The 20,179-nt window shown below is 47.5% G+C and overlaps 1 protein-coding gene and 1 long non-coding RNA gene across 6 annotated transcripts in view; one reads left to right on the plus strand and one right to left on the minus strand.

Annotated features, from left to right (window-relative positions):
* Positions 1-7,479, minus strand: part of LOC102155092 — a 31,668-nt gene extending 24,189 nt beyond the window's left edge. For both annotated transcript variants that reach the window (XR_005386334.1, XR_005386333.1), the window contains exons 1-2: positions 7,426-7,479; positions 7,256-7,296 (exon numbers count right to left, since the gene is read on the minus strand). This is a non-coding gene — a long non-coding RNA (uncharacterized LOC102155092). The remainder of the gene's footprint in view (positions 1-7,255; positions 7,297-7,425) is intronic.
* Positions 1-20,179, plus strand: part of NHSL2 (NHS like 2) — a 252,935-nt gene that overhangs the window by 170,652 nt on the left and 62,104 nt on the right. The window contains exon 1 of one of the 4 annotated variants that reach the window (XM_038587700.1): positions 9,478-10,079. The exons of the other annotated variants lie outside the window; for them this stretch is intronic. Coding sequence (XP_038443628.1) covers positions 10,037-10,079 — 43 coding nt within the window. The 5' untranslated portion in view covers positions 9,478-10,036. Of the gene's footprint in view, positions 1-9,477; positions 10,080-20,179 lie in introns of those variants that run through there. 4 annotated transcript variants of the gene reach the window in all.

Genomic DNA, 20,179 nt, shown 5'->3' on the forward strand with positions numbered 1-20,179 from the left:
CAGCCCCTCTCACACACACACAGCCTCCCCCATGGTCAACAACTCCCACCAGAGTGGGACATTTGTTATAATTGATAAATCTATATTGACACATCATTATCACCCAAAACCCGTAGTTCACATTACAGTTCATTCTTGGTGTTGCATATTCTGTGGGTTTGGACAAATGTATGATGACATGTACCCATCATTATGGTATCATACAGAGTATTTTTACTGCCCTGAGCATCTGTGTTCCAAGTAGTCATCCTTCCCCTACCCACCCCCAAACTCCAGCAACCACTGATCTTTTTATTGTCTCCCTGGTTTTTGCTTTTGCCACAATGTCATATAGTTGGAATTACCTGGTATGTAGCCTTTTCAGATTGGGTTGTCATTTTTATGGTTGTTGTGACATGCTTATCTCCCCTACCAAAATGTGAGTTTCTCAAAGACGAGAGCTAAAACTTATTTATCAAAGGGTGGGAAAGAGCTGTTGACCAGGCCTCGGAAGGCTTGAGTTCTGATCTCTCTTGCCTGTGAACCAGCAGAGTGATCTTAGGCAATTCATTCACTTCTGCTACCTTCATCCTTCAGCTATAAAAGGCTATTAATTTGAGGCACCTGGGTGGCTCAGTCAGTTAAGTGGCCAACTTGATTTCAGTCCAGGTCATGATCTAAGGGTCGTGATATCGAGCCCCATGTTTGCTCCACACTCAGCATGGAACCTGCTTGAGATCCTCCCTCTCCCTCTGCCCCTCTCCCCCTTGCTCATACTCTGTCTCTCAAATAAATAAATAAATCTTTTTAAAAACCTATTCATTCTTAAAGGAGATCCTTAGGCCAACACAACCCCGCCCACCCCCCAAGGGTGATTGAGAAGATGTAGCGTGAGATAGCTAGAAAAACTTTTAGAAAGTTGAAATTGCTTTTCAAATGAAAGGAGAGTGATTATGATTGCAAATGGGGGAATACCATGGGTCTTCCCTAAGAATGGAACCAGTAGTGAGCCCGGCATGTTTGGAGGACCATGGGGAGTGGCCAGGCTGAGCAATGCAGCTGCAAAGCAGGTGGGGTGCAGGTGGACGTAGCACTGGGATGGCCACAGCTTGTGGAAGCATAGGTTGCTTTGACACTGGAAAACCTTGTCTGCCAAGCTTATGAGTTGGAATTGATTTCCCACCAAATTCCACACCCTTTTCTATCTCTTGATTGAGTTATAGCCCTGTTGGCTTATGAATCTGGATGGGGTAGGGGGAGACAGATTGCCAGTGCCACCCTAACTACACAGCATGTGCAGAGCTGGGCATATAGGCACCATCTATTTGAACCTCTATCTCACATAGAAGGGAAAAGGAAGCAATATCACACACCTATAGTACACCAGCATCTTTCATCCACAACTTTAACTTAACCCTCAGAAGAACCTCCACACAGGGGTTGTTGATGCCATTTTACAGATGAGAAAATTGTGACTCAGGGGGAGGGCTGCCTCAGGGTCTGATGACAAGGAAGTCATAGAGCCAGTATTGGAGCCCAAGTCTTTCTGACTGTCACACTTGTTCCTATTGCCATGTGCTTCTTGGCATCTTTGCCACTGTGGCAGGAATTAGTAACCCTGAAGAGCAGGTGTGGTGAAATGAAGGTTCTGCGGTTCTGTTCTGGCAGGACTAGCCAATCTCTATAGCAACAAGGACTGCAATCTCCAGCCTGGTAGAAGTCCCACCACCATATCTCTATTTGATGGCACGTTTGTGTTGTGAGAATAATTAAACTCATTGGAGGCTCTGTATTGGGTCCAGAAACTGGAGCTGAGGATTACTGATCTAGCAAGAGAGTGGAGTATTCTTGAATTTAAGCCTAAACCCGGTGTTGAGGGGGCTTTGGATGCAGACAGAATTGGTATCATGCTGCTTTCTGATCACCCCTAACCCCAGCAGCCATATCTGTGCTGTGAACAAGGTGGTCTGGGCTCCAAGATGAAAATGAGTCCACTTTTATCTTCACTGTACCTAAACAAAATGCAGAAGTCATCTAATTGCATTTGTGAGGTGTTTTCGTAGTAGACCCAGCCCTTTCATATTCATACGCCTCTCAAATTCTCACAATTCTTGATTTCAGTGTGATGGATGCTAAAAAGGGCAAGGGCTTCTGAGAGAGTCAGGTGGCCTCTATGCCCCTGGGGGCCTTCTTCCCAAAGACCTATTTCCTAACCTGACTTAAGGAGCCCATTGGAGGGATGCCTCAGTGGCTCTGTGACTGAGCGTCTGTCTTTGGCTCAGGTCATTCTGGGATTGAGTCCCACATCAGGCTCCCTGCAGGGAGCCTGCTTCTCCCTCTGCCTATGTCTCTGCTTCTCTCTCTGTGTGTCTCTCATGAATAAGTGGATAAAATATATTTTTAAAGGATCCCATTGGGACAACCTGGGTGGCTCAACGGTTTAGCGTCACCTTCAGCACAGGGCTTGATCCTGGACACCCGGGATCGAATCCCATGTCGGGCTCCCTGCGTGGAGCCTGCTTCTTCCTCTGCCTGTGTCTCTGCCTCTCTTTGTGTGTTTCTCTCATGAATAAATAAATAAAATCTTTAAAAAAAATAAAGGATCCCATTGGAAGGTGGTATGGAAGAAGTTGAAACTCTAGGCCACCAAACAAAATATTTCCTGGTGCTCCTCACCTCCCACAACCAAGAGACATGTTGGGGGTGGAAGCATGAGCTCTGGCGCTTGGGACTAATCATGATAGCCACACACACTTCCTGGGACAGAACTGGAAGGGAAGCAAAAAGTGGGTATAAAAAGTGCAATGGCCAACCTAAGGGCAGAATAACAGCGAAATGCCTACATAAATCTGATGCATCCCACCTCACTGAGGTAGGATAGAGCCATAAAGAGCTAATTAGAAGGACAGTTGGGCAACATGGACAATGCTTATGATGAGGGTTCCATGCAAAAAAGCACAGTACAAAATTGTATCTGTGCTGAACTTTTTTTAATAAATTTTTATTTATTTATGATAGTCACACAGAGAGAGAGAGAGAGAGAGGCAGAGACACAGGCAGAGGGAGAAGCAGGCTCCATGCACGGGGAGCCCGACGTGGGATTCGATCCTGGGGCTCCAGGATCGCGCCCTGGGCCAAAGGCAGGCGCCAAACCGCTGCACCACCCAGGGATCCCTGTGCTGAAGTTTATAAACCCTGTATAAGTATGTCTGCACACGAGCAAGGACAGGAAGACAATTGTGGAAAAAGCAAACCTTGATTTATTGTGAGTGGAAGGCCTGTTGGTGAGTTATTCTTTCCCTTAGATTTCCACTAATGTTGTTATAACATCATTTGTGCAAAGAAAAATAAAAACCATTAACATACAGAACAATTGCACTAGCAAATCATTCTGTCAGGCTGAAGAAACCAAATCATATCATTTCTCTGAGCCAGAAAACACACTTGAAAGACATCACTCCAAGAGCAAAGGCCTCTTTTTACGGAAAGAAGCAGCTACAGGAAATGGGGAGATGTGTGGATTTAGTGTGGGCCGCCCCAGGTGTAAGTCCAAGCTCTGAGCCTTACTTTTGAGTTTTGGAGGGGGGATAGAGTTTATTTCACCCCTGGTACCCTCCTTTTCTTCATCTGGAATGTAAGGATACTAATAATAGCCATCCCCCCTTACTGGATGGAGGTTGTTTCACAGGGCTTTGTGTGGTGGGAAATGCTGCCTGGTGTAAAGCCTTCTCCTGGCATATATACAAATACTTTGAGACAAAAGCATTAGGCACTGTTTGCCACTGTCCCGCATCAGTTGACAGCAGAGTTAGGTTGGCCTGTGCTGCAAGGTCTTGTCTTCTCTGAGCACTGGATGCCACTGAAATTTGATTAAGCCAGTCAAGCTTTCCGGTTTTAGCTAGGGTTGGGGAATAATTGGTAAAATATCATGGGCATTCCCCTTCCTCTAAAATGCTTAAACTTCATGGAGAGAAGATTAGAATAATTGATAAAGAACATGACAAACGGGATCCCTGGGTGGCGCAGTGGTTTAGCGCCTGCCTTTGGCCCAGGGCGCGATCCTGGAGACCCTGGATCGAATCCCACGTCGGGCTCCAGGTGCATGGAGCCTGCTTCTCCCTCTGCCTGTGTCTCTGCCTCTCTCTCTCTCTCTCTCTCTCTGTGACTATCATAAATAAATAAAAATTAAAAAAAAACATGACAAAGACTTTTTCAGCTGCTCTGACTCTCAGCCAGACTTGGCGTACTAGCTGTACGCCTTCAGGCAAGTAACCTAAGCTCTCGGGATGCCCATTACCTCCTTGGTCTGATGGAATTAGTAGTGCCTGCCCCGGCATGGTTGTGAGAATGAAATGAGGTTCTGGCATGTAGTGAGCAAAGAGCATGGGTCTGCTGTCTTTATTACTGCTTGCAACTGTTAGAGTAGTGGGGTGCCTAGGTGGCTCAGTTGGTCAAGCATCCAACTCTTGGTTTTGGCTCAGGTCATGATCTCATGGGTTGTGAGCTTGAGCCCAGTGTTGGGTTCCATGCTCAGCAGGGAGTCTGCTTAAGATTCTCTCTCCCTTTGTCCCTCCCCCTGCTCTCTCTCTCTCTCTCTCTCTCTCTCTCTTTCAAATAAATAAATCTTTACAAACTACTGTGAGAGTAAGAAGGATCTTTAGGGATCACCAAATCAAGGGTTTCTCAATGAGTGTGGAGAGGGGTGTGGAGGGAGTCTTGGGGGAGCACAGTGTGTATATATTATTATTTTTGCCTGTCAGCATTGAAAAATCCTCTGTGGGAAAGACAGACTTTTTGCCTAGCATGGTGGGACCCAGGTATCTTAATAAAGGTGAGATATGTATTTGGAAACCACTCATCTGGGCAGCCTGGGTGGCTCAGTGGTTTAGCGCCTGCCTTCAGCCCAGGGCGTGATCCTGGAGTCCCAGGATCCAGTCCCACATCGGGCTCCCTGCACGGAGCCTGCTTCTCCCTCTGCCTGTCTCTGCCTCTCTCTCTTTGTGTCTTTCATGAATAAATAAATAAAATCTTAAAAAAAAAAAGAAACCACTCATCTCCCACACAACTTTCATTTTACAGACCCAAGAGGTAAGGTGATATGCCCAAGGTCACCAGTGATTAATGTGGATCACACAGTCCAGCTGCTCTCTCCCCACCACACCGCTGTCACCACTGCCCAGGAGTGGTCCCCATGTCCTCTGGGATTGCCCCATTGCCATGGTGGAGATGCCCTGTGCCACATGGCCATGTCCATATGACCATTATCAAGCTGAGAGAAACCAGACAAGACTCTGACATTGAGAAGAAGCAAAAGTGATGTTTGAGATAACAAGGAGAGATGTTCCTGGTAGGGAGTCCTGTACACTGACAGGTCAGCGCCGCATCACCCCCGGCAGTACTTCCAAACAATCTGAGCTAAGGCAGCCTCTTAAATGCCATCTGCATACCTGTGGGGGTAAATGGTCTTTGATGAAAGCTTCATCTCTCTCAATAGCAGATTTCCTGTTTAAAAAGTCAATCTCCTGTCAAATTCTCTGAGAGCACAGATGGAGGGTTGGAGGGATCCTGGGAGCAGGATAAGGCTCTCAATCGCTCCCTGTCATCTGGGTGGAGTGTGTTCTTTGAGTCTACTTTCTGGCATTGGAGATGGTGGCACAGAGCCACCTCTATGAATTCCTCTTGTGAACTTTGTAGACTTGGGGGTCAGGCAGGTGCTGCGGTCTTAGGCTTGCCTCAGAGAAGATATGGCCCTCTCCTGTGCCACATAATGGATAAAAGGCACATACCATCTCTAGCACACTGCTCCTTTGAAATATTCTGACCCACCCAGCAGCCTGGGGCCTTGCTCCTGCTTCAGGGACTGGATTTCTGGGATTTCTGGCTTCTGTGACTTAGCTCCTTACACTTCTGCCTTGGCTTTTATTGACAAACACTGATGCTTCCACCTTCTCCCTTTCCATACACTTGGGTATCTCCACCCCACACCATGACTATCTTCCTGGACATCTGCCCCAGCCTTTGGTTCTGTTACCAGCTCCCTCCTATTGTCTGGGTGCTACAGAGCCTGGCTTGGGGGATGGGAGCTGTCTTCTCAGAGTAAAGAGCAAAACTGGAAAAGTTGAGATCTAATTTGGTGGTCACAGAGCCCAAGGTCACAGCGCTGGCTCTTAGGATGAAGATAGCCTCCATTCCTACCATTGCCAGGCCTCCAACCCCTCAAACATGAGATCTGTGTTATGGAAACTGACACACACCAACCATTCCCCACCCCTTACCACCCAGTACAACAGTTTGCCCTGACTCCACCAAAAAGAGCTCAAAAACCTGAGTCAGGGAAACAAAAGACAAATACCAGGCAAGACTCTAAGCTATAGACTCTTGCCATCCCAGACATGGCCCTAGCCATGCATGATGGTGGCTCCTACTGCAGCAAAAGCAGCCAGCTCCAGCCCAGAGGGGGCCAGAAGAGAAGTGACTGCTGAGGTTGATGACACATTCAGGCCTGTGTGAGGCGAGCCCAGGGATGACAGCCAATCAGAGACCAAGCTGAGAATAAGATCAACGATGTTTCTGAAGGGAAGCCCTCCTGAGCCTTAGGTGGAGGTCCAGCAGGTTCAGGAGGAATACTAGAAGATACAGGCCAGCCACAGCTTAGCCTCTTCCAAACCAAGCAGCATTCTAAGCACTTTTTTAAAAAGATTTTATTTATTTATTAGAGACACACAGAGAGAGAGAGGCAGAGACATTCACAGAAGGAAAAGCAGGCTTCCGGTGGGAAGCCCGATGTGGGACTCAATCCCAGGACCCCGGGATCATGACCTGAGTCAAAGACAGACACTCAACCACTGAGCCACCCAGGTGCCCCCACATTCTAAGCACTTTGCAGATATTAACTCATTCGATCCACACAACAACCTTATAGTATACTATATAGTAGATAAGTAGTTCTATTATCTCCTAAAGGAGCTATTTGAATTAGAAACTGCAAATTCTATAACAAATATATTGATCAGAAATTGAGGCCCTGGGGGGATTAAGTAACTTGCCCAGGGCACGCAGGAGGAGACTGAGATTTGAGCCCAGGCAGTAGGGCTTCCAAGTCTGTCTTCTTAGCTGCAATGCTAATCTGCCAACAAGAGGAAGCTAAGACAGTCGGGCCCCCTTGGCCCTCCACCCACTCTCTGGGTTAAGACTGGACTTCAGTCTCAACTAAGAATTAGCAGATGATTCTCAACCCGGAGAGATTGCAAATACTGTCAATGTCTGGGTTTCCCACCTGAGAAATCCAGATTCAGTTGGTCTGAGATGAAGTCCAGCCTGTGGAGAATGCAGAGGGCAGGGTGAACAGTAGTTTGGGAGAAGCTCCTCAACTTAAAAACACACAGCATCAAAAAAAAAAAAAAAAAAAAAAAAAAAAAAAAAAAAAAACACACAGCATCAGGGTACCTGGGTGGCTCAGTGGTTAAGCGTCTGCCTTCAGCTCAGGTCATGATCCTAGGGTCCTGGGATCGAGTCCTGTGTTGAGCTCCCTGCAGGGAGCCTGCTTTTCCCTCTGCCTCTCTCTGTGTGTCTCTCACGAATAAATAAGTAAAATCTTAAACACACACACTCTCTCTCACACACACACATACACACACACAGCATCTCTCCCATCCTGACAAACAGCTACCTCCCAGCTCTGCCTCACCCTCCAGTTATGGCCCTATCTCTTTCCTCTAACTACAACCAGACTTCCGGAGAGGTGTCTCCACTTCCCTCCCACTTCCCTCCTTAACCTGCTGTGGGTTGGCCTTCAGGAAGCCAGCCTTGCCAAGGTTACCCTTTCAGTGTTGACACAGCAGAACATTCACTGCTTGGGCCTCAGCCTACTTAAATCCTTGAATGCAGATGACAACATCAGCGGTCCTTGCTTCTAGAAACTCACCCTCTCCCAACTCTGGGAACACAATGCGTTCTCCTCGTCTGGGAGTTTCACTCATCTTTTTTTTTTAAGATTTATTTATTTATTCATGAGACAGAGAGAGAGAGAGAGAGAGAGAGGCAGAGACACAGGCAGAGGGAGAAGCAGGCTACATGCAGGGAGCCCAACGCGGGACTCGATCCCAGGTCTCCAGGATCACATCCCCGGCTAAAGGCAGCGCTAAACCGCTAAGCCACCCGGGCTTCCCTCACTCATCTTTTTAGATGGCTTTTTGTAACAAGCCATGCAAATAGGTTCTGAAGATGGGGCCTCAGGAGACCCAGCCCTGCCCCTGCCCTTGAGGAGTTGAGAGTCTTATCATCACTGGAGAGGCGCTCAGCACCCTTGAGGCAACAAAGTGGTTCCCCTAAGAGAAGCCCTGACTCCTTCCTTCAAGCTACTTCCCTCTCTGCATCTCTGGCAAAAATGAGAAAGAGAAGGGTGCCTGGGTGGCTCAGTCTGTGAAGCCTTTGCCTTTGGCTCAGGTCATGATCTCAGAGTCCTGGGATCAAGCCCCATATCAGGCTCCCTGCTCGGTGGGGATCCTGCTTCTTCCTCTCCCGCTCCCTCTGCTGTTCCTCTGCTTGTTCTCTCTCTCTCTCTCTCTCTCTCTCTCTGTCAAATGAGTAAATAAAATCTTCTTTAAAAATGAAAAGAGAACAAAGTTCCAGTGACATCTCTTTTCACCCTGGGAGCAAGAACCCAGGATGCCTCCCTTCTGATTAGAAGATAATTAGTGACCAAGACGAGGTGTGGTTTATCTACCTGTGTTCATTTTGCCAGTAGGGTCATGGAGTCCCTTTGTAATGAGCTTCTGGCACAGGTGACCTGTTTCCTGGGTCCTTATTCTTCTAAACACACAGAGACAATTTTGAACAGGATAGGTTTTATTTTTTATTTTTTTATTTTTTGAGAATGAGAAAGACAGAAAGAGAGCAGCAGGAGAGGGGAAAGAGAGAAGAAGAGAGAGAACCCCAAGCAGGCTCCAAAACCCCTGAGATCATGACCCAAACCAAAATCAAGAGTTGGACCTTCAACTGACTGAGCCCCCCAGGTGCCCCTGAACAAGATATGCTTTAAGTGTTTTCGAGCCAATGATTCCCTCATGCTTTGTGCCCTGGGAAATAGAATCTGCTATTGCTAGAATCTGCAGTGTGCTGGCAAGATGGAGGTGGGAGAAGTGGTGAAGAAGGCCAGCAGGGTTCTCCACCTGATGCCATGGAGAGCAGGACTCGATGCTGGATCTCACTAATCTCTGGCTGTTGGACATTGGAAAAGCCTCTTTCCCTCTCTGAGCCTCAGCTCTCTCCCTGTTACTGGGACTACCATCATTAGTACCTGCCCCTGTACTGAGGATGCTGGGAGGTGACCTCTACGTGCTGTAGGCGTGATCCTCTGCCACAGTAGGCACTCACCAAGAGGTGGGGAAACTGTATTGAACTGCATTCAGCTGTGGTGCACGGGCTCTGTCTGGGCCAGGAGAGAAAGTGTGTGTGTGTGCAAGAGAGACTTGCAAAAAACAAGGCCTATCTCTGTGCACGTCTCTCCTCTGGGAAGGAAGGGGCCCACACAGTGACAATAGACCAGGGGCGCTGACTCAGACAGCCAGTTCCTGCTCACTTCCCCTCACTGCAGGACAGCGGCTGGGCTGAACTGGAGGTCAGCCCTCTGTGGGGCTCTGACTCGGGCCTTTGGCTGAGAACCTTACCTAGAGAAAGACAGCACCCCTCGCTGGTCTGCTGGGACAGGACCCACTGAAGCAGTGTGGCTGGGGGTGGGTGGTGGGGGCAGAAGGAAGTAGGAAAGTAGAGAGAAGAACCTCACTTGTTGAATCCAGCGTTGCTTTCCCTGGGCGGTGCAGCCCAGGGACCCCTGCACAGGCACCAGAGCATATGACCAATGGGGTCAAACTGACTTAGCTGGGGTGCAGGGAAACAGAGTTCTGGAGGAGTCCCTGGGTACCTACGGAGGAGCCTGGGGACGGGGCTTGGAGCAGTGTGGGACCCCTCGGCCCCCTGCCTACAGTGCAGGCCCACAACACACTTCCTCACATGAGGATTTACTGGATGTGGCACCTTGGTCATCTACACCTCTAGGATGGAGAGAGCCGAGTTTGTCACCCTCTTCTGGAGCCGGGGAGGTGAGTCACTGGGGGAGAAGGGTCTCATGCTCAGCAGCCCCAGCCGTCTGTGGGTTCACTTAGTACTGGAGGTATGCAAGGAGGGGCAGCACGACCACTTGGCTGAGGTGCTATAAAAGGAATTCAGATTTGGGTGGCTCTGGAGGAAGAGAGGGTGGATGTGATCACATCCGAACCCTGATAATCTGGGATTCTAAAGGGATATAAAAGCGACCAAGGAGCTGTTAGTGTGTGTGTGTGTGTGTGTGTGTGTGTGTGTGTGTGTGTGTGTAAGGTGTAAGAAATACCATATAGCTTATTTTCTATAAATTGACTTCACGTACTTTCTGCTCATTTAGAAGGGGAAAATGCCATAGGTCAATCTTGGGGTTTTACCCCTTCCTGGACTCTTGCTGAAATGCTATTTTTTTTTCAATACCAAAGAATAGGGGCAGGGAGGGGCAGGAAAGAGATGCCTATCTTAACACTGGTCCTCCTTTCACACAGGTTACTAGTGAGGGACCCAGAGCTTTCTCACCCCAGTTCCAGCCAAATCTCCTGGCATTAGGGTGGAATAACATTCAGAGTCCTGAGGCACACCAGCTCCCCTCTCTGGCTTGGGCGGAGAGGATGAGCCTGGACAGGGGAGGTGATGCTGCAGTCCAGTCGCCTGCCCTTGCAAATGAACTGGAGACTCCAGTCCCGGCTGCCGAGGTAGCTGGCAGGGCAGTATGTGAGATCATGCTGTGTCTCCGGGGTTCTAGGTGGTCTTTTGTGGCAAGAATGTGCTCAAGAGGAGTCTATGAGCTAAAGGAGCTTGACAAGTATAGTGATGGGACCAAGAGCAAAATACGGTGAGGAACACATGCTGTTTGGCATAGAGAAGAAATCACAGGAAAGTGGTCTTTAGTCTTCAGACCTTTGAAGAGCTGTCACAGCGGGATGGGAGTAGATGGGTCAGAGGGGGCTCAGGCGGTGGAGCTGGAGCCTGTGGATAAGGAGGGACTTTCTAGCAGCCTCCTCAGGGGCAGTCTTGAAAAGGAGTGAGGAGTCTGGGGGAGTCTTTGGACAGGTTGCCTTTCTCACAGTCACCAGGCAGGCCCTTGGGAAGACAAGGGTGAGGGAGAGCTGGCTTTCCTCCTCTAAGGAGGAGGAGGGGGAAAGAGGCCCTGCCCTCACCCAGGGATGCAGGCTTGGCCCCACCCTGCACTGCATTCCCTCCTCCCACCTCCACCCTCCACTGATAACTCCCTCCCTGGTACCCTGTCTCTCTCTCTCCCTTTGGGCTCCCTGCTTCCACTCTTGCCCCCTCCAATCATTGTCCACTCTGCAGCCAGAGCACAACTTGATAAAATGGACCTGGTGGCTCCAGGTCCTCTCATGGCCACCCACTGCCTACTGGTAAAAGTCCAAGATGTATTTCTCTTCTCTTTCACTTCCTTGCTACTCTTTAAAAACAGAGCAGAGATAGCATCGTTTCTCACTAACACAGCTCTGACATTTCATAAATCTATGTCCTAGACAACTGGAAAGAGCTATATTTAACCTTCTGCCTTGTAGCTTTTAATGTAGGGACTTGCTTCAGGCACTGCCTTCTAATGCCACAGGAGACCAGAGCTTTTCTTTGTTCTCTGCAAGCTAGAGGCAGCCTCTGCCTTCAGCAGGATGATGCGAGCTGCTCGGTTGGCCAGCTGCCTCAGAACACCCACCTTCCTCTCTCTCTGTCCAGGGGAAGGAGGTCCCCGTCCTATCTCCTGGCATGTGCTCCTTCATCTTTCTTATCTGCAAATACTTGAAAGACTCCTTATGAACCCCATAGCTGGAGAAGGGGAACAGCAGGTGATCATGAGAATAGGACACAGGACAGGGCCAGGAGATGTGGGCTGGGCTAGGGGAGAGAGCCAGGAGAAAAGAAAACATATTGTTGGGAGTCTAGTGGTGACTGTAGGACAGGGAGAGGCAGTAATGCTGAGTAATGTGCCAGGCCCTGTATGCAAAGTTCTGCATGTCTTGCCTCAGTGTGACCCTCACAGCAAGGAGGTTAGGTACTATCATTACCTACATCGTATTCCACTGAGGAGACTGGGGCTCAGAGCTGTCTGGTGACTTACCCAAAGCCACACACACAGCTTGAAAGCTACAGAACTGAGATCGAGTCCAGCCCTGTCAAACTCCAAAGCCCAGGTGCTTTGCTCAGTCCCAGGACATCCCTGACTTGAGTTGGCACTGCCTCCTGGAGCAGTCTACATGTGCTAACCTCCCTGACTTCCTCAAGTGTCCTTGAGCACTTGAGCCCCTTGCAGGCTCTTTCTGTACTGCCCACCACCCAGGCCCCAGGCCTATCTCAAGCTCTGCCCTTAGCTGTGGAGCCTAGCCCAGGAGATGAGGTGTTCTCCATCCTGCTGGGCTGACTGCTTCCCACCTCTGCTTCCACATTCTGTTCTCTTCTGCCTTGCAGACGGCAGCTACTGGGACCAGTCACGTGAAAAAAAATGAGCCAGACAGTTCTTTTCTCACTGTTACCTAGACACCCAGGTGTGGGGAATGAGAGTCACTGCAGACGCTGGTAGGGAAACCCTCACTGAGCCGGCAAAGGGACAGCTCCAGAGCCAATGGATGAAGCAATAGAGTGGTAATAACAACCTCATTTGTAGGGCACTTTACTATTTACCGACTGCTTTCGTAGTCAGTGTAGTCATAGGGAGGAGAACTCCAAGGTGATCTTAATGGTACACCATGCAGCTCTAAAGAACATTGAATTACATGGTGAGAAAATGATTCTCGTGCCCTTCTCTTTCTAGCAATCTGATTACATTAAAGAGGTCGCAGTGTGGAGCTCTTCTTCCACCTCTATAATGCTTGCTAATCTTCTTTTGGAACAAAGCAAGAGCAGGCCTCAGGCTTGAAGCCATTGACAGGCATTGAGATCTGCATAGGATTTAATTACTCTGCCCACTTTCCACTGTATTCATTTTTACAGTGACTTTCTCTTTAGGGCAAGCAAAACTCCTTCTGTTTTGGTTTTGTGGGGTGCCAAAGACAATTTCCTTTCATAGAAATTTATTTAGGCAAAAAAAAACGTTCCCGCTGAGAAAAAGGTACAGTCGGCTGTTGATAGAACCAATGGTGGGATGCCTGGATGGCTCAGTGGTGGAGCGTCTGCTTTTGGGTCAGGTCATGATCCCAGGGTCCTAGGATCAAGTCCTGCATTGGGCTCCCCGCGGGAGGCCTGCTTCTCCCTCTGCCTATGTCCCTGCCTCTCTCTGTGTGTCTCTCATGAATAAAATAAAAATAAAATATTTTTAAAAGAACTGGTGGGGCCCAGATAGGGCAAAGCTCACCCAAGGGGTACCTACATGGCTGAAACTTGAGCACCACTGGAATGTGGCATTCAATCAGCACCGAGTTCATCAGTGTGGTCTCTAAGGCTCTGCACAGTCTGCTCTTACTAGCGTCCTGGATTTCCTTGGCCCTTAGTCTCCTCTGTCCCCCATACTATACCCTTCCATGCCTGCCAGCCTTTGATCAAGCTATGCCCTCCACAGTGTCTCTCCCACATCCCTTGTCTACCCATCAAACACAAACTCATTCTTCAAGACTCAATGTATATGGTACCTCCTCCAGGAAGCTGACCTTTGGCAAAGCACTAGATTCACTTATTTCCCTGTTCCGATGTCTCTCCCATGACTGTAATTATTTGCTTATAGGCCCCTATCTTCTACCCTGTTGGTTCCAAATGTATTTTATGAGGAAAACTTAGGGGTTGGGGGTGCGGGGAAGAGAATAAAATGTAACTCTGAGTGAGGCCTGTGTGCAGTGATTGGGCCCTGGAGGCTATCACAGCTCCTGGGATCAACTTGGAATTAAGGTTTTCCAGATGCCAAACCAGAGCCTACAAACAGGCCACAAAGCCTATCTGGGGACTGCTACTGGGGGGTTGTTGCAGGTCACATGTATTGGGGTGCCTTTGGGATTAATACCTAGGCTCTAGGGGCTTTTGGGTGGCTCCATCAGTTAAGTGTCTGCCTTCGGCTCAAGCTACAATCCTAGGGCCCTGGGATCATGGGCTCCCTGCTCAGCAGGGAGCTTCTCCCTCTCCCTCTGCTGCTCCCCCTGCTTGCACTCAATTCTCTCTCTCTCTCTCTCTCTCTCTCTCAAATAAATAAGATATTTTTTTAAAAACCCACCTAGGATCTAAAGAAAGGAGGTAGTATTGGTTCAAGGGAAAAGGTGGGCTGTGATGCTGTCCTAATGACAGCCTCAGCTGACCCCAGAAGAAGCTGTGGAACTGGGTTAGCCCTTCAGAGTCATTCTGACTCAGGGTGAGGGGATCAGGCATTGATACCATGGCACATCGGCCAGTCTTTAGATGCAGTCTGCCTCCAGGGAGTGAACTTGGCCTTGGGCGAGGCAGCACTCCTCTGAGGAAGTGGCTGGACAAGGCCCAAAGAGGATTTTCGGCCAGCAGCACTGGGTCCTGGGGGGACCTGGAGGGGCATTACTGTGTCTCCCATAAGAGCCTGATCAGAGCCCGTGCTCTGAGGCCTCAGTGCTGGGGAGGCAAGGAATAGTGATTTGGAGGGCAGAGTGTGTGGCTGTCAAGAGGTGGTGACTGGAAGAGCCTACTAAGCATTTGTTAAAAAAATAAATGACTGAGGGGCACCAGGGTGGCTCAGTCTGGGAAGCATCCAAATCTATGTTTCAGCTCAGGTCGTGGTCTCAGGGTAGTAAGATCAAGCCCCGTGTCAGGCTTCATGCTCAGTGCAGTGTGCTTCAGATTCTCTCTCTCCCTCTCCCTCTGCCCCTCCTGCTTGTGCTCCCTCTCCCTCTCTCAAATAAATAAAGAAATCTTTTTTTAAAAAAAGGAAAAAATGGCTGAGTATGATGTTCTAGGTACTGTGCTTAAGGCAAGGGGCCAGAGACAAACAAGTTGAGGGGAACTTGGGATATACAAGTATATATATATATATATATATATATATATATATATATATATATACAAGTATACCTGGGATAACAAGTATGTAAAGAGATTATTCGAGAACATTGTGGTAAGTGCTACAAGTGTCTACTAACAACCCTGCATCCACAGCACTTTGTTCTTACTTCTCTTGGAGGCCTTATCATAGGACCTTTCTAACAACCCTCTAGGGTGTGATTTATGGTCTTCACTCTATGCGTGTGACAACTGAGATCCAGAGACTCACTTTTTTAAAAAAGATTTTATTTATTTATTCATGAGAGACACAGAGAGAGAGGCAGAGATGTAGGCAGAGGGAGAAGCAGGCCCCGCAGGGAACCCGATGTGGGACTTGATCTCAGGACCCCGGGATCATGACCTGAGCCAAAAGCAGATGCCCAACCACTGAGCCACCCAGGCACCCTGGGGGTTCACTTTAGATGGCACTGCTGGACAGATCCCCCAAGCCAAGCCGGCACCTTGAATGGTCTGGCTGCATAGCCCATGCCCTCTCCTCTACACCACCCAGCCCCACTCAAAGCCACATGCAGTCCTTTGCACTTTGCAAGTTGCTTATTACATACGTTTCATCTTGTCATAGCCCTGTGAGGGAGCAGAATAGAGGTGTCAGAAGAAAGTAGGTTTTTACATTTATTTTCTTAACCTGCTTGCTATGCTTTTAGAAATAAATATATTCTGATCGTATTTATAACAGTGACATTCAGGACTCCTGGGTGGCTCAGCAGTTGAGCATCTGCTTTTGGCACAGGGCATAATCCTGGAGTTTCAGGATCCAGTCCCACATCGGGCTCCCTGTGAGGAGTCTGCTTCTCCCTCTGCCTATGCTCTGCTCTCTGTGTGTCTCTCATGAATAAATAAAATGTTAAAAAAAATAAATGACAAAAAAGTATAACAGTGGCATTCTTTTTTTAAATGGACATCTATGGACACATTGCACAAAATATAGTATATCCTAATGATAGAATATTGTTCAGCCATAGAAAGGAGTAAAGTTCAAATCCATGTGACAATATGGGTGAACCTTGAAGATATTCTAAGTGAAGGAAGCCAGACACAAAAGAACAAATACATGATCCCACCTCGGCAAAATATCTAGAATAGGCAAAGTCATAGGAACAGAAAGTAGACTGGAAGTTACCAAGGGCTAGGAGGAGAGAGGAATGGAAATTCAGTGCTTCACTGTTTCCGCTTGGGGTGATGACAAATTTTGGAAATGGATAGGGTGATGGTTGTACAACAGTGTGACTATAGTTAATGCCACCAAACTGTACACTTCCAATGATTAAAATGGTGAATTTTATGTTATACCTAGTTTACCACAATACAAAAAATAGTTTAAAAAAAGATATGAGAAAAAAAATTAAAAAATAAAAAAAGATATGAGAGACTTTAGAAGATTATAGGAATAAGATTTTAAAAGGTTGGATACAAAACCGATAGGATAATAAAACTGTAACCTTTGGTGTTATCTTTCCTACTGGACAGAAACAACTTTCATTTTGACCAGACAAAAATCATTCACAACTTGGCAGTCTTCTCCAAGGTAACTTTTTAACTTTAGAGATTAGACCTTAATAGTGAATAGTCAAGCAACCTCATAGATGATACACTCATATGTTCTTTTTTTTAAAGATTTTATTTATTTATTCATGAGAGACACAGAGAGAGAGAGAGGCAGAGACACAGACAGAGGGAGAAGCAGGCTCCACGCAGGCAGCCCGATGCGGAACTCGATCCCGGGTCTCCAGGATCACGCCCTGGGCTGAAGGCGGCGCCAAACTACTGAGTCACCCAGGCTGCCCACACTTACATGTTCTTGAAAGAATGCTCAGCAATCTTTTTTGCCTTGATGTCTAGTTTTTGGTAATTTTTTCACACCTCAAATAATGCATGACAAACCACGGTCCCATGTAACTCTCCTTGAAAGAACTTTAACTTGAAGTCCGACTCTCATGTGGCATTAACATCTTGCTGGCATCTTCTATGTGGCAGCCAGTGAGTGGAGTCCTGGGTTACTCGTCAGTCCCAAGTTAGTCTATAATTGCATATTACCGCCAGACCCATCTTTCAAAGCACCACTTTCATTGTGTTCCTCCCACACACAGAATTGAAATGACTCCTGATCTAGCCCACATTTTGCAGACTGGCTCACTGAAGCCTCTGGAATCTAGCCTGGATAGAGACTTGGAAAGGAGCTTTCAAGTCTCATCGCACTGATCCCCAGCCAGGTTGGTCTGTCCCAACACCTTGCTGTGTCTCAGACCTATGCTGGAGCATATATTCCACCTTTTTGTCCCTGGCCCCTCTCTTATCCTAACAGGCCTATGGCGATTTCCTAAACTTGTCATAAATTTTGTTTGCTGTGTTATTTTCTTTTCTTTTTTTTAAGATTTTATTTATTTACTCATAAGAGATAATACAGAGAGAGACAGAGAGACAGAGAGAGGCAGAGACACAGGCAGAAGAAGCAGGCTCCATGCAGGGAGCCCGATGTGGGACTGGATCCTGGGACTCCAGGATCACGCCCTGGGCTGAAGGTGGCACTAAACCACTGAGCCACCCGGGCTGCCCTTTTCTGTTTATTTTTTTAATATCTACTCTTGAGGTGCCTGGGTGACTCAGTCAGTTGAGCGTCTGACTCTTGATTTTGGCACAGGTCATGATCTCAGGGTCTTGGTTGGGACTGAGCCCTAAAGTGGGCTCTGTGCTCAGCATGGAGTCTGTTTATCCCTCTCCCTCTGTTCCTTCCCCTGCTCCCTCTCATAAATAAATAAATAAATAAATAATAAATAAATAAATAAATAAATAAATAAATAAATAAATAAAGTTTTTAAAAAATAATCTACTCTCTTTAAAAAGTTTCTACTGGGGGGCACCTGGGAGGCTCAGTCGGTTAAGCGTCTGCCTTCAGCTCAGGTCATGATCCCAGAGTCCTGGGATGGAGCCCTGCATCGGGCTCCCTACTCAGTGGGGAACCTGCTTCTCCTTCTCAGGCTCCCCCTGCTTGTGCACATTCTCTCCCTCTCCCTCTCCCTCTTCCTCTCCCTGTCAAATAAATAAATGAGGGGATCCCTGGGTGGCTCAGTGGTTTGGCGCCTACCTTTGGCCCAGGGCGCGATCCTGGAGTCCCGGAATCGAGTCCCACGTGGGCTCCCAGCATGGAGCCTGCTTCTCCCTCTGCCTCTCTCTCTCTCTCTCTCTCTCTCTCTCTCTCTCTCTCTCTCTATATATATATATATATATATATATATATATATATATATATATAATAAATAAATAAATAAAAATATTGGGACACCTGGGTGGCTCAGCGGTTGAACGTCTGCTTTCAGTTTGGGGCGTGATCCCGGCATCCGGGATCGAGTCCTGCGTCAGGCTCCCTGCGGGGAGGCTGATTCTCCCTCTGCCTATGTCTCTGCCTCTCTATCTCTCATGAATAAATAAATCTTTTAAAAAATAAACAATAAATGAAATATTAAAAAAATAAAATAAAAAATAAAGTTTTTACTTGCCCAGAGCTGCAATTTTGATGTGCTATTTAAATGAAAAGGTTGGGGATGCCTGCGTGGCTCAGTGGTTGAGCGTCTGCCTTTGGCTCAGGGCCTGATGTCTTCTCCCTCTGCCTGTGTCTCTGCCTCTCTCTCTGTGTGTGTCTCTCGTAAATAAATAAATTAAAATCTTTAAAAAAAATAAAGGAAAAAGTTGATCTGAGTACTACCTGAAATCACATCTATTTCCTGCTTGATTGTGTCCTAATTGTTTGACATGCTTGGCCTTACTTGAAGATTATGAGTTCTTTGAGGACAAGTACCATGGCTTTGGTGTTCCTCCAGCACACAGCACTAAGACCTAGGCACTTGGTGGCATGTCCCCAGGACGTACCCTTTGGTTGACTCGGTGTCCCATCTTCTTCGGTAAGCTTTTCATCAGAACATGGATGGCTTTCCTTTTGTCCCTTTAGTGTGCACGGAAACATTGAAAATGTCCTCCCAGTCCTCCCAGGGACGTATATGCTGGCTGGAGCAACAAAAACAGGTGTTCCTGGGGAGGCAGGCACACCCAGCTCCCTCTTGGCCACCTTCCCTGGTTGTTGCCTTAAATAAGAAGCCTCCCTAGCCCTTTAGTTTCCTCACGGATGAAATGCCAAGAATGACAGTTCCCACCTGGCCTACCTCATAAAACGGACAGGAGGCTCCTGTGTGAAGCGACAGCTCCATAAGTGCTTTGTAAACAAGAAAATGATTTCCATATTTTAGTCAAATGATACCATGAAAATTAGCTAAGAACACAAGCTGGCTGAATAAAGAATGTCACAAGGCAGTTTCCCAAGCTCCAAATCAGTCCCTGTGGCACTCGCTCGACAATTGCCGAAAGATTCCTAAAAGCTCACTTGAGATGGGTCATGAAGCCTGTGTGGAGGTTAAGTAAAGGCTGAGAGTGGGGAGGGGTAGCCTATCTTGAAGACAAGGTAGCTGGTGAGGAGGCTAGCTGGACTGCACAGGAGGCAAATGTGAAGGGGCAATGGGAGAAACGCAAGGTGTGGGAGACAGTAGAGGCCGCCAGTGCCAGCTGAGAGAAGTCAGTGGGTGGTTCTTGAAGGGAGGAGCATGTGAGGAAACTATGCTTTAGAATGCAGATTCCTCTAAGATCAGGCTTCTTGTCCTCCTTATTACCTATGTACCATTTATGTGTTTTTCTTGCAAAATAAGGTACAGACTCATCATTCCAAAAAAAAAGAAGAAGAAGAAGAAGAAAGAAAGAAAGAAAGAAAGAAAGAAAGAAAGAAAGAAAGAAAGAAAGAAAAGTAGACCAACATGTCTTTAGAATGAAAAATGAAAGTCCACTTTAACTCAGCCCTCTCCTTCACTGGCCAATTGCAGCCTCTTTCAAGGACTACACCTGTTATCAGTATGTGGTGACTCATTCCAGATCTTTTCCTATTAATATGCCTACTTATGTGTGTCTATGTGTCTGTGTGTATATGTATTCTTTTATTATTTTTTAAATTTTATTGTTTATTTTTTTATTTGAGAGAGAGAGAAAGCATGAGCAGGGGAGGGGCAAAGGGAGAAGTAGGCTCTCCAATGAGCAGGGAGCCCAATGCAGGGCTTGATCCCAAGACTCTGGGATCGTGACCTGA

This window comes from Canis lupus, chromosome X (genome assembly GCF_011100685.1).
Source record: "Canis lupus familiaris isolate Mischka breed German Shepherd chromosome X, alternate assembly UU_Cfam_GSD_1.0, whole genome shotgun sequence".
Classification (NCBI taxonomy): domain Eukaryota; kingdom Metazoa; phylum Chordata; class Mammalia; order Carnivora; family Canidae; genus Canis; species Canis lupus.